Consider the following 13,368-nt stretch of genomic DNA (forward strand, 5'->3'; position numbering starts at 1 on the left):
CCATTCTTGTCTCATACAGGCTTCTAGTTGCTCAACTGTCTTAGGTCTTCTTTGTCGCATCTTCCTCTTTATGATGCACCAAATGTTTTCTATGGGTGAAAGATCTGGACTGCAGGCTGGCCATTTCAGTACCCGGATCCTTCTTCTACGCAGCCATGATGTTGTAATTGATGCAGTATGTGGTCTGGCATTGTCATGTTGGAAAATGCAAGGTCTTCCCTGAAAGAGACGACGTCTGGATGGGAGCTTATGTTGTTCTAGAACTTGGATATACCTTTCAGCATTGATGGTGCCTTTCCAGATGTGTAAGCTGCCCATGCCACACGCACTCATGCAACCCCATACCATCAGAGATGCAGGCTTCTGAACTGAGCGCTGATAACAACTTGGGTTGTCCTTGTCCTCTTTAGTCCAGATGACATGGCGTCCAAGTTTTCCAAAAAGAACTTCGAATTTTGATTCGTCTGACCACAGAACAGTTTTCCACTTTGCCACAGTCCATTTTAAATGAGCCTTGGCCCAGAGAAAACTCCTGCACTTCTGGATCATGTTTAGATACAGCTTCTTTTTTGACCTATAGAGTTTTAGCCGGCAACGGCGAATGGGACAGTGGATTGTGTTCACGACAATGTTTTCTGGAAGTATTCCTGAGCCCATGTTGTGATTTCCATTACAGTAGCATTCCTGTATGTGATGCTGTAGATGATGATAACTTCAAACTCTTTGCAGTTTTTCTCTGAGAAACTCCTTTCTGATATTGCTCCACTATTTTTGGCCGCAGCATTGGGGGAATTTGTGATCCTCTGCCCATCTTGACTTCTGAGAGACACTGCCACTCTGAGAGGCTCTTTTTATACCCAATCATGTTGCCAATTGACCTAATAAGTTGCAAATTGGTCCTTCAGCTTTTGCTTATGTGTACATTTAACTTTTCCGGCCTCTTATTGCTACCTGTCCCAACTTTTTTGGAATGTGTAGCTCTCATGAAATCCAAAATGAGCCAACATTTGGCATGACATTTCAAAATGTCTCACTTTCAACATTTGATATGTTATCTATATTCTATTGTGAATAAAATATAAGTTTATGAGATTTGTAAATTATTGCATTCCTTTTTTATTCATAATTTGTCCAGTGTCCCAACTTTTTTGGAATCGGGTTTGTAAAATAAAACAACCAGTCTCTTATCTAGTTCCAGTGAGTAAGTCGTTTGAAGTCGTTTGTGTTCGTTTTCTATCAGCTTAAAACGACTGAGTTGGTTTGTTTGTTTATTTGCTCCATAAAACCATGTTTTTCATCTTCCACGATGGTTATCTTTCTAGATAATGGTCATTATTCTGCATCTGATTCCATTATTTATCAGTCTTGATTTTTAAATACATATTCGATTATCTTTACACAGTTAATGATGTGTTTGATCCTTAAACAGAGACAGATAAAGACAGACGTTCACAATAAAAGTTTTATTATTCATTTGGCAATCATAAATATGTTAAGCAAAAACATTGAGTTGATATGACAGCACATCTGCAGGAATTATTTATTGTTGAACTTCAGACGTTAAAATCCTTCATTATGCAAGAACCTGATAAAGAGTTTCAGGGAGGAAAATTTGATGGAGAATAATATTGAATGTCCAGAAGCACCTTGATGAATACAAAAAACAATCTGTAGAAACTTAAGATCAGGCACACGGCTGTATATTTACACGTGGATCACATTTTGGGATAGTAGTCGAACAGAAACTAGCTTCAGTGTGTGTTGAGCTTATGAGAACAGAAGGCACTGGATTGAGACTCTTATCTCGGCACTATATCTGGAAGCACAAATATGTTATCAGCATCAGCATGAACCCATACGGACGTGAGAACAGAGATGTATGTACATGATAGAGGTGATGGAGACTCTGAAATAACTGCACCAGATGCATCAAAACTGATACAAACATCTTTCAAATATTTGGCATTGCGAGCCCAAGGCCGGCTTTCCACTCGAGCCGACGGCGCTGCGGATTCCAGCTCAAGCTCCGACGACCTTCCGCCCGGATCACGACGTGTAGCTGCAGAGCTCGAAGCCGGGTTGCGGCGTGACCCGCAGCAGACAGCGCTTGTGCTTCATGGTCAGCCCGTACTCCGGCGTCATGTCCAGCATTTCTCCGGGCATCCCGCTGAACTTTAACCTCTGGAGCAGGATGGCCAGGAACAGGAAGACCTCGGCTCGTCCGATGGACTCTCCGATGCAGCGCCGCTTCCCCAGGCCGAACACCAGCACCTTCTCTCCTTCCATCTTGTTGAGGTCCGTGCCGTCCGCGGTGAGGAAGCGGTCTGGGTTGAAGCTGGACGGATCTTTCCACAGTCCCCTGAGAGAAGACACAGAAGGTTCAGCTTCAACTGTGCTGCTTTCCCTTGTTTTCCATGTAAACATGTGCTAGACGGACGTGTTTGACCAGTGACGCCGTTCAAGTCTCCTTTTTCCCACACTGCCCTTGTTCATTTTATTTAGTTAGTTAAATCTATTTTTTATTATTTATTTTAATACATTTTTATTGCTTGCTAATTTGTAATTTTTATTTGCTATTTATTATAATCTATTTCATTTTTATCTTTTTAAATATGATCTATTAATTTCTTTTGTATCATTTAGTTTTACATGTTTTTCTCTAATTTTGTGGCACTAGCAAAAAAGTACCATGGTATTTTAGACATGTACTATGGTATTCTTGGAAGTAGATGGAGTACCATTTAAATATATGCAATTCATTGTACCATATTACTGCCACAGTATACTAATATATTATACCAGTTTAAAATATTAATAGTAAAAAAGAAAATGCATTTTTTATATATATTTATTTAAATATATTTTATACTACTTCTTTTAATAAATTTTTATTGTTTGCTTATATTTACCAAATTTTTATTTACTATTTATTTTATTCTAATTTTTATCTTTTTATATCTCTATTTATTTATTTATTTAAATATATGTTATATTATTTATTTCAATCAATCTTTATTGTTTGCTTATATTTATCTATTTTTTATTTTTATTTACTTTAATCTATTTAATTATTATATTTTCATATTTCTGTTTATTTCTTTATTTAAATATATTTTATATTATTTATTTTAATCCATTTTTATTGTTTGCTTATATTTATCTAACATTTATTTTTATTTACAATTTATTTTTAATCTATTTAATTATTATCTTTTTATATCTCTATTTATTTATTTAAATATATATATATATTATTTATTTTAATCAATCTTTATTATTTGCTTATTTATCCTATTTTTTTTTTGTTTGCTATTTACTTTAATCTATTTAATTATTATCTTTTCATATTTCTGTTTATTTATTTAAATATATTTTATGTTATTTCTTTTAATCAATTTTTATTGTTTGCTTATATTTATCAAACATTTATTTTTATTTACTATTAATTTTAATCTATTTAATTATTTTATATCTATAAATATTATCTATAAATATTAATTTTGTTATTATTTATTTTTACATTTTTACAGTTTTTCTATAAACTTTTGTGGAAACTGTCACAGTATACTAATATATTATACTATATGTATTGCAGAAAATGTGTATTATTTATTTATTTAAATAAATTTTTATTGTTTGCTTATTTGAATCTAATTTAAATACATTTAAAAATAAATATAAATTTAAATATATTTAAAATCAATGTACCATGCTCCACCACGGTAGTACCATGGTACTCTAAATGCGTCTGGAACGACTCCTCACTATCAGACTGTTTAACTCATCTTGAGAAACTTACGGGTCATGGTTGACCTGCCACTGGTTTACGAACACACAGGTGTCTTTGGGAATGAAATATCCGTTGAGTGACGTGTCTTTAGACGTACTGAAAGACAAAAACACAAGCAGTCAACTTTTTTTGTTTACAAACATCCATCTCCGTTAACTGGATTCACGTGTGCTTTTCTTTTATACGTTCATGATGCCGTTTCCCACTCACCAGTGAGGAATGGTGAACGGAAGGAACGAGGAATGACGGAAGATCTCCAGGATGAAGGCCTCGAGATACGGCAGGTCCGTTCTGTCGGACAAACGCGGCGTGCGATCCATTCCGATCTTTTCATCTAGAAAGATTATAATGCCATTAGTCAGACTGAACGATTTTGAAGCCAGTGATCTCATGGAGATTCAGAAGTATTGGTGTTTTATGATCCGGAGGACAGACTCACTCAGCTCTCTCTGCAGTCGCTCCTGGATCTCAGGGTAGGACACTAGATAGACGAGAGCCCAGGACAGAGCCGTGCTGATGGTGTCGAAACCTGTCGAAACACAAACACACTTAATTCCGTACCATCCAGACGCCAACGGCAGGAGATGCTCTGGTTTTCCCAGCACTCACCCGCTCCGAAGAGGTCATTGACGATCCCCACGATCTTCTCATCGGACACTTGGACGTTTGAGTTCTCGTCCAGCTTGCGGTCTTCACAGTGTTCGATGAGCGAATCCGTGATGTCACGGATGTTGTTCTGAAACACATTTCACGTCAGTTGAGCTTCACAGCCAGCGCTTTTTATTTTCAAAACTGATGAAGTTTGCAACATTGTATGTAATCTGGATTATGTAACCAAAAATTATGTGTAATTACATTACATTTTAAAATTCTCGTAATCAGACTACAGTTACAATTTTTATTGATTACATGTTATTCTTACAATGGCAGTAAATTATTCATAATTCATTGATTCTCTCTACTATGCTACTTTTTTTATCTTTTAAAATTTCCTTTCCAAAAACGCTTATAGATTTTCAGAAGGTCTTCCAGGTTTGTGGAATTCACCCTTCGCCAGGAGTTTGATTGACAGGCAATCTGACCAATCATAATGCCGAATTACCTTCGGTGGACTTGAAAATGGTGTGTATTGATGTATTTTCGCAGTTGAAACAACATAAATCTGATGTTCGTTCATGTTTATTTTGTGCTATAAAAAGGAATTTATATATAGAAAGACGGTGCAGTGGTAATTTTTATGAATGGGAGAAAGTGCAACACGCAATATGGCGGGATAAGTCCCGCCTTCTAAATAAGAGCCAATCGCCGACTGGTAAAGTAAACGCGTCACTGCAGCGGCTGTTAGAAGCTCTTGTTTCCATAGAAACCGTATGCGCGCTTTCTTTCCACCTTATTCCTACGCCCCATGACGCTTTGTGTGAATTAGGCTGCATTCACACAGGTTCTTCACGCTTCTCGTTTACTTTGAATGGGTGACGTCATGCGTTGCCGAACTGAATTGTGGGTTCCGTCGCGTCGCTTCACTCGCGTTGCAAGCGGCAGAAGTTGAAGATTTCTCAACTTTTCAAGCGCCAACGCAGGCGTCATCCAATCAGATCGCCCTATGCAAATACCCTAGACAGGCGCAGCCAACTGCGTTCGTGCAACACAGGAATGTAATGTGATTGGCTGTAATCACTATAACGGTTGCGTCAGCACAAGCTTCAGACACGCCCTCCGTCAAGCGTTGACGCTGACGCCCCGTGTGAATGCAGCGTTATGGGTGCAACTTCCGTTAAGCTGTAAACAGTCAGTGAAAGACTCGCTCTATGAACGCAATAATGCGGTTTTTTTTTAAAACTGCGAACAATGAGATTCTAAATCATTGTATCTGAGAAATTCTACTCACCCTTCAACAAACGAACACTAAAAGGACATTTAAAAGTGTAAAAGCATCAACATGGTACTTTCAACAGGCCATGAAAAGCGTGATTCTTTCCACAGCAATAATGGACGGGTTAAATATAACTATGATATCTGTATTATGTAATATACTTCAGCATTGCGTGATACCATGTGATTTCCATCATTTTTACAGATAATAAATTGTATTTACCAGTGAAAACAAACGTGAGGCTTTGAGGAGAAAAACGTGAGATTCTTTGTGCATTCCAGTGAATTATTAATAGGATATATCGTAAATTATATCGGGAAAACAGACCACAAGTGCAGTATATGTTGTCCTTTTTCATACTATTACAGCATGATGCAATAATCACGAGGATAGAAAGCAGCGACTGGAAAGAGCTCTTGCCATCTTGTTATAACATGTTATGTTAAAATGCAGGCGTTACATTATTCTCACGATGTCTGAAATTAAGACATGAAAGAAACATTGACAGCTCATTCAGTCAAACTGACGGATAAGCTTTATTTGAAGCGCAACCTTATGATTTGAAACGATTCGTTTCAGTCTTTTTAAATGGAAGTTCCCCAAACCGGAAGTGCAACCCATAATTCGAAACGCAGTAGGCTAGTCAGGAATAAGGTGGATATAGACGCGCTCTTAGGACTGCGCATGCGCATTAGCTTAAGATCTAGCCTGAAAAATGCTGATTTTGTCATGATTTGAGCGTTTAGAAACTAAATATATGAGACAGCTGTTGTCAGATTTCTTTGGTGATTTCAAATATGAAATGCTGCACTTGAGAGGCGTTTCTAAGAGTGAAATGAGTGAAATAACTTTGGTTCCCCTACAGCGATCTGTCAACACACATTAAAGAGCCACAAAATGGTAATTATTGTTTGAATTTCTTAAAAAGAAAAAAGAAAAAAAAAAGACTACATTTGAAAGCTGAGACTTTCATACCAAAATTAACCTGCTCTGTCTTATCAGTGTCAAGATTATCCTATTCAATTACATTACTTTAAACGTGTAATGTAACAGATTACATTACTAACTACAATTTTTATCAGTATCAGTAATTTGTAAGTAACTGAATCAACACTGATCTGAATAATGACTCTGTTGTCTTTTTAGACAATGTGTTTGCATAATTAATTCTGTTATTTTCCTGTTTATTACTCTGGAAACAATCTGTACTGTACGAAGCACTAAAAGTGCCCACCTTGTCGAAGGAGTCGTAATGTTCCTTGACGATCTTCTGCACTAATTTGCTGAAGCGAGCGTTGATGGCCACAAACTTCTTCATCGTTGTGCTGGGAAGGATGCGCAGGAAAGGGATGAAGTCCGCAGGGTTCCCGCTTCCCACGATCTTCCCGAACTCGTCGCTCAGGTTGACCAATCCCACCAGCTCGTCGTCGTCGTGGCTGTAGCGGCGGCCGAAGCATATTCCGCAGATCACGTTGGCCACGGACACCACGATGTGGCGGAAAGGGTCGAAGCTCCCGTCGGCCTTCATGACGGTGTGAAGACGCTCGATCAGATAGAGTCCCTCTTTGCTGATGTGCTCCTCGAGAGCGCAGGAATACTCGGAGCTCGGCACCGTGGCGAAGGTCCGCAGGGCGCTCTGGGCCAGCTTCCGCCGGGCACGCCACACTCCCACCTTATCCGTGCTGAAGGCCAGACTCTTGCCGTCGCTGATGAACCTCATGCTGTACAGATCCGGACGCCCGGAGAACTCGTCGCCCTGTTTGAGCAGAGCCTGACGGATCACGTCGTTTCCGCCGAGCACCACCACGGGACGCGTGCCGATCTGGATCTGGAAGATGGGGCCGTAGCACTTACTCATGGCCGTCAGGCTCAGATGCGGGTTGCTCCCCACCTCCAGCACATTCCCGATGATGGGAAGAGGCTTCGGCCCCGGCAGCTTCTGGAGCCCCTCGGGAATCTTCGTGCGCATGAGGCGCATGAGCAGATACACCACACATATGGTGATGATGGCCACCAGGCTCTCGGACACTGAGATCGGGCCCAACATGGGAAGAACCGTTAGAGGCATCGCTGTCTTCAGTGATCTTTGCAGGCGGTGAACAGGTTACCTGTGCAAAACGAGAGAGAGATAGATAAGTCTGACTGAGAGAGAGTTGCACTTCTTGGATGAATGATACTAAAAAAGAAGAAGGTGTGTCTTTCTGCAACCTGCATGTGTTTGCATGAGTTTTTCAGTTCATGCATGCAACGTACAGCAGTTTAACCAATGCACATTGTGTGCTTATTTGCATTTCACAAAATCCATTAATGATAAACTACATGTGGAGTGTTTCGTCTCAAGGTCAGAGCGCATGAGACACACACCTTCGTTCAGCAAGTGCCTTATAATACACTTCATATTAACCTCTGAAAACTGTCTGAATAGGCAGTTATTCATATATATTCATTAAAGAAAGTTTATATTTAGTTCTGAAAACTCTAAAAAAGCATTTTGATCATGCACACCAGTCAATGAACAACAATACTGTGTATAGTATAAACTAAAGAGAGCTGTAAATAAAAATGCATGATCAAATATTGTCTAAAAGATAAAGGCATTGCCATCTGACTTACACAGAGTGATCGGACGAATATTTCCCCTCTTCTCGTCTGATTTTGTCTATCCAGAGTCAATTAGCTGCTGAGGAGTGCTGAAGAGTCCAGCGGGCAAATGCTTTATAGAGAAGAGCGCGTCGCGATTGGCTGCTCATCACGTGACGTCACTAAGAGTTGGAGGCTGTGAATGAGAGAAAATCAGAGATTTGAGTGACATTTCATTACTGATCGATCTCTCATCGCGACAGTAACGGAGAAAAACTGCGTGAGTAATTAATGAGACTGAGTTCGCTATATATATATATATACATGATATAACAATATTTTTTGTTTTATATATAAAACTGAACTCGTTATTATAGCACGTTCTGAACCCTAAAATATATATAATTAATAAGTATATATAATTAAAATTAAAATTAAATATATATATTTATATAACTTTATCATGGACAGTCGATCAACCCTTTAACTTCCCTTCAATAAATAAATCATATGAAACTATACAAAGACCCTATATGAATATAAATATGAATATGTTTTATATATATATATATATATATATATATATATACACATACACACACACATATATATATATGTATAATATATACATGCATACATATATATATGTGTGTGTGTATATATATATATAATATTATATAACATGAACAATCTATCAACCCTATAACTTCCCTTCAATAAATAAATACATAAATAATATGAACTATAAAAGACCCTATGTGAACATGAATATATGAATATGAACACGTTAAACTTTAATGACATTAATATTATAATGATTAATTGTATTAATATTATAGGCTATGTGATATATATTATTTTACAAAACAGCTTCGAAAATATTAATCAGTGCATCGATCAAAAAATAAACGCACTGATCTTAGAAATTAATTAGAAATTATTTTATTTGAAAATAATTTAGATTATAGTATAATAATGCATTATAATATAACAATGCAGATTATTATATTCACAAATCTTAATTCAAATAATAATGTAAACAGAAGAAAAATAAAGTATGAAGATACTCAAACGCGCTTCTTCGTGTATTTATCTGATCTTAGTGCCATAAATTAATTTGACAGTTTCAGCAATTATAGAACTAAATTGTTTGTTTCAACACATGATAATTGCTACATTATATCGGCGCGAGAAGCGCTCGTGCACTGATCTGCAGGTTCATGTTCCGCCTGGCACGCGCTCGTTACTCATTAAGCAACAGGTAAAGCATCGCGTGCAAAGGTGTGTGTGTCTCAGAGCCCCTGCGCTGCAGATTCCTCCTCACATTTTTCATACATCTCATTCGCTGTGTCAACAGGAAAAGCTGCCAAAGTGGAGCAAACCCGCGTGACCCTCAGAGAGATGCATGTCGGTAAATCAGTACAGTTTGACCCCCTTTGCACGAGTTTCGTTATACCCGAACTGCGCTGATTTGGGTGTTCTGTGGTGAGTTTCCTCTGGAAGAATCTCACGACCTCAGACTGTTATCACGCTAAGATAAACAGCATCGCGTGCGTGCACCTGTAGCGCGCGGGTTAAAGATTGCCCACGTTGCGTGAGAGCGCGAGCGCACCGTTTCCCCGAGCTGCGCGCGAAGATGCTGGAGGGGCAAACGAGTTCAGCCTTTACCATCGCTGTTTATACGAGCAAGAGTTTCAAAGCTGCAAGAAGACAACATGCATTTGTTTTGATTCCTTCATTTCGTGCACGCGCAGTGATTTACTGGTGGTTTCAGTAGTGCGCGCTTTGATTTCGACTCTCTTTACTTTCTAAATCATCCTGTTGTTTAATGAGCATGAGAGTTCTGAGTGTCTTCAGTTGATCAAGTCACACATATGCATGCCAATTAATCAAATAAAGCCCAATTAAGGATCTTTGAATTTACTTTTTAAAGTTCTCTGGTGAGAATAATGCAAAAAAGCAAAGACGCGGATTTTCCTAAAGTTACATCTGCACAAAATAAACAACTTATGCGTGGTTTATTATATTCTTTGCAATCTTTTTAGACTGTTAAATGTTAAGATATTTTTACATAATAGCGAACTGTTATAAAAAATAAATAACTGTTTTTATTTGTTTTTATCATCACTATAAAGTGAGCAGAATGTGTGCTACTGTTTGAAATGTTTATTGCTTGTAATAAGGAGTGAGTGTCGTTTTGTGCGCTATAGTGTTCCATTGAGAGCACAGTGTCTCGAGTGTTCGCGTGAGAGCGCTTGCAGGGGTGTGTGTGTGTGTGTGTGTGTGTGTGTGTGTGCAGGGGTGGGCTCGGTCTTCGGGACAATCCTAAATCTGCTCTGTTAGTCACGCGAAGGCGGCAGCGGCTCTTTTTCTTGGGCACGAAGGTGCGGATTTTTGCGCTGCGAATGAATCGGATCTTTTGAGATCATGCGCTCGGTCACATCCATTCCACGCACACTCAGGCCGCTTAATCCGCGTTCACGGCAGCGGCGCGCCTCTCTGACTGTAATCCGGTTCCCTCGCGTGTGAACTGGGAGTTGCGGCGCTTCTGTGTGAAACACATTCCAAATGAATCACGGGAGGACAGTTTGGACAATGAAGTCACACTTGGAATGCGTGAATGTCATTATAATAGATGACCACACGAATGCAAGAGTCATTGTGAGGAAACAATAAGAGATCTAGAGGAACAATGTGATTCTCTGAACTTCAGATGAACCAAAAAATCACCAGCTGATTCAAACTGAGCAGAAATGATGCAGAAAAGATCTATCTATCTATCTATCTATCTATCTATCTATCTATCTATCTATCTATCTATCTATCTATCTATCTATCTATCTATCTATCTATCTATCTATCTATCTATAGATGTCAAAAGAAGCATATATATGATTCTGTAGAGTAGTAATTAATATAATAAATATAGCTGCGAGCAGCAAGAACTTTAAGGCTTTAAGCTCATAAAAAGATATATTTTACTTAGCAAGCATATAAACACTTAGATGGAAAAGACCATTTACATCCAATACAGACAATTTACTAAGGAAAAAATAAAGTTTTTTGACAGTTATAGCGCCACCTATTGCCCGATACTTTTTTGGGGTGTCCTCAGAGTGTGTCCATACATATACATGTTAATTTTGATGAAAATATCTTATTTCGTTATATATACTTGTATATGTGAGAGTATAAAAAATGACCCATGAGTGACTTTTGCCACTTCCTATCAAAATTTTGACATTTTAATGTTTAGTTAACGAGCTATGATTTCGTATTCCCTACGGTGGTTTCGTCTTGATGGTACTAACGGTTTTGAAGATATTCGTAAGAATTTTTTAAACGCTAAATCACAAACCATAAGCCGAAACCTGGCATGTTTGGTATCGTTGGACTCGGCAAGGTTTCAGGAGTCTAAAGACGTGACTCTCGTGAAAATAAGTCGACCAAACCTAAAGTTATAAGCTTTTGAAAATGTAATTTTTCCAATAGGTAGCGCTGGCTCGCCGATGACTCATACCGAGTTTCGTTCCGATCGGCCTCCGTTAACCTTGTCTAACAGGTGCTTAAACACCATTGGCTGATGGCGGCCATGTTTTTCATGTCCTCATAGACTATCATGTCCCCTTGGACCAGGACACTGCAAGCCAAATTTCAAGTCAGTCGGACTAACGGCTGCGTAGTTATAGTTGTTTTCATGATTTTTCATGTTATAGCGCCACCAAGTGTCCAATCGCTGCATTTTTTTTTCTGTGACCTCAGATTAAGCTCATACATATGTGTACCAAGTTTGTTGAAAATATCTGAATTCGTTCACGAGTTATAACCAATTTAGGAAAAGCGTCTCCGCCCATTTAGAACATTTTGGTGCCCCTTAGAAACAAAATTTCAACTTTTTTGATAACTTTTGATATTCATACTCCAGAGAATCTTTCTGCTCTTATTTGGTTCCGATCAGACGAAAAACCTAGGACTACTTCGCAAAAGTAAGTGTTGGACAAAATTCAAAATGGCAGAACATTTTTCAGGCGCAAATAAAATGTTTTGTCCTTCTTGAGCGAAGGATTCCAACGATATGAGGAGTCTCTATGAGGAGTTTTGTGTTTGTGATCGATGTAGCACCAGTTATTGGCCAATCGGGTCTCTCCCCAAATTAAGCCCTATGTTCTGGACAAGTTTCAAGTCTCTAGGCCTTACGGTTTGATCTGCATGATCAGTTTTACAGCAGAAGAAAAATAATAAAATCCTTACAAATACAATATGGTTTCAGCACTAATAATATTGACGTTATAAATTCCAACTAAAGAACAAATGCAATTTATAAAATAAATGCAAAATCTAAAGGTCCACCCTGCTTGCATTTGGTTCCTTAATAAATAGTAAATAACAGCAGCGACTGAACTCAGATCAGCAACTGTGGGAAAAACACACAATAAAACAGCATAAAGGTTTGAGCAGGTGTAAGTGAAGCAGAATGAAGAGTTGGCGTGTGTTCGAGCCGCTATTTCAGTGTCAAAGGACAAACTGAGAGAGCAAGAAACATTCGCCTTCAGCACTAAAACTCAAAGGAATCTCAGAAGATGAAAGAAGTCAAATGAGTGTGAAGAAGTTCAACCTTCATCACGCAACAGTCGAGCACCTGCTGCCGCGTCACCTCACTGCCAGACGAGTGTGTGTGTGTGTGTGTGTGTGTGTGAACACATGATATAAAGCAGATAATGCTGTGAGGGCTTATTTTCCAGAAGAACCCTGAGGAAGAGAGATTTGATCTAGTTCAGGGAGACTGAAGGCGCTCACATGTATATAATCATACAGCATATATGCATATTTTGTAATAAAATAGAATAATACATCGACTATATGTGCTGAGATGGAAATGTATTTAGATTTAGAAATTCTCTCTCTCTCAAAATAATTAATTGGTTTGAGTTGGACAAACTTAAATTAAACAAATTAGTTCAAGTTCACAGAACTGATACATTTTAAGTAAACGGAACCGTTTCTTTTTTATGAACTCATTTCTTTTCATTTAGATGAAGTTTAACTGAAACTGGGCTGGGATGTTTATTTCCCAGAATGCTTTGTTCATGGCACTCAAAAAGGAGAGTAAATGCTAAAATTAAGT

General features: G+C 38.3%; 1 protein-coding gene across 1 annotated transcript; it reads right to left on the reverse strand.

Annotated features, from left to right (window-relative positions):
* Positions 1–1,453: 1,453 nt before the first annotated feature.
* cyp1a (cytochrome P450, family 1, subfamily A) lies at positions 1,454–8,343 on the reverse strand. The gene is made up of 7 exons (XM_067390697.1): positions 8,277–8,343; positions 6,898–7,771; positions 4,400–4,526; positions 4,230–4,319; positions 4,001–4,124; positions 3,800–3,886; positions 1,454–2,359 (listed from the first exon to the last, which is right to left on the reverse strand). Exons 2-7 carry the CDS (start codon positions 7,729–7,731, stop codon positions 2,047–2,049), a joined length of 1,575 nt encoding a protein of 524 aa, XP_067246798.1. The 5' UTR covers positions 7,732–7,771; positions 8,277–8,343; the 3' UTR covers positions 1,454–2,046.
* Between the last annotated feature and the right edge of the window lie 5,025 nt (positions 8,344–13,368).

This window comes from Chanodichthys erythropterus, chromosome 7 (assembly GCF_024489055.1).
Source record: "Chanodichthys erythropterus isolate Z2021 chromosome 7, ASM2448905v1, whole genome shotgun sequence".
Taxonomy (NCBI): Eukaryota; Metazoa; Chordata; class Actinopteri; order Cypriniformes; family Xenocyprididae; genus Chanodichthys; species Chanodichthys erythropterus.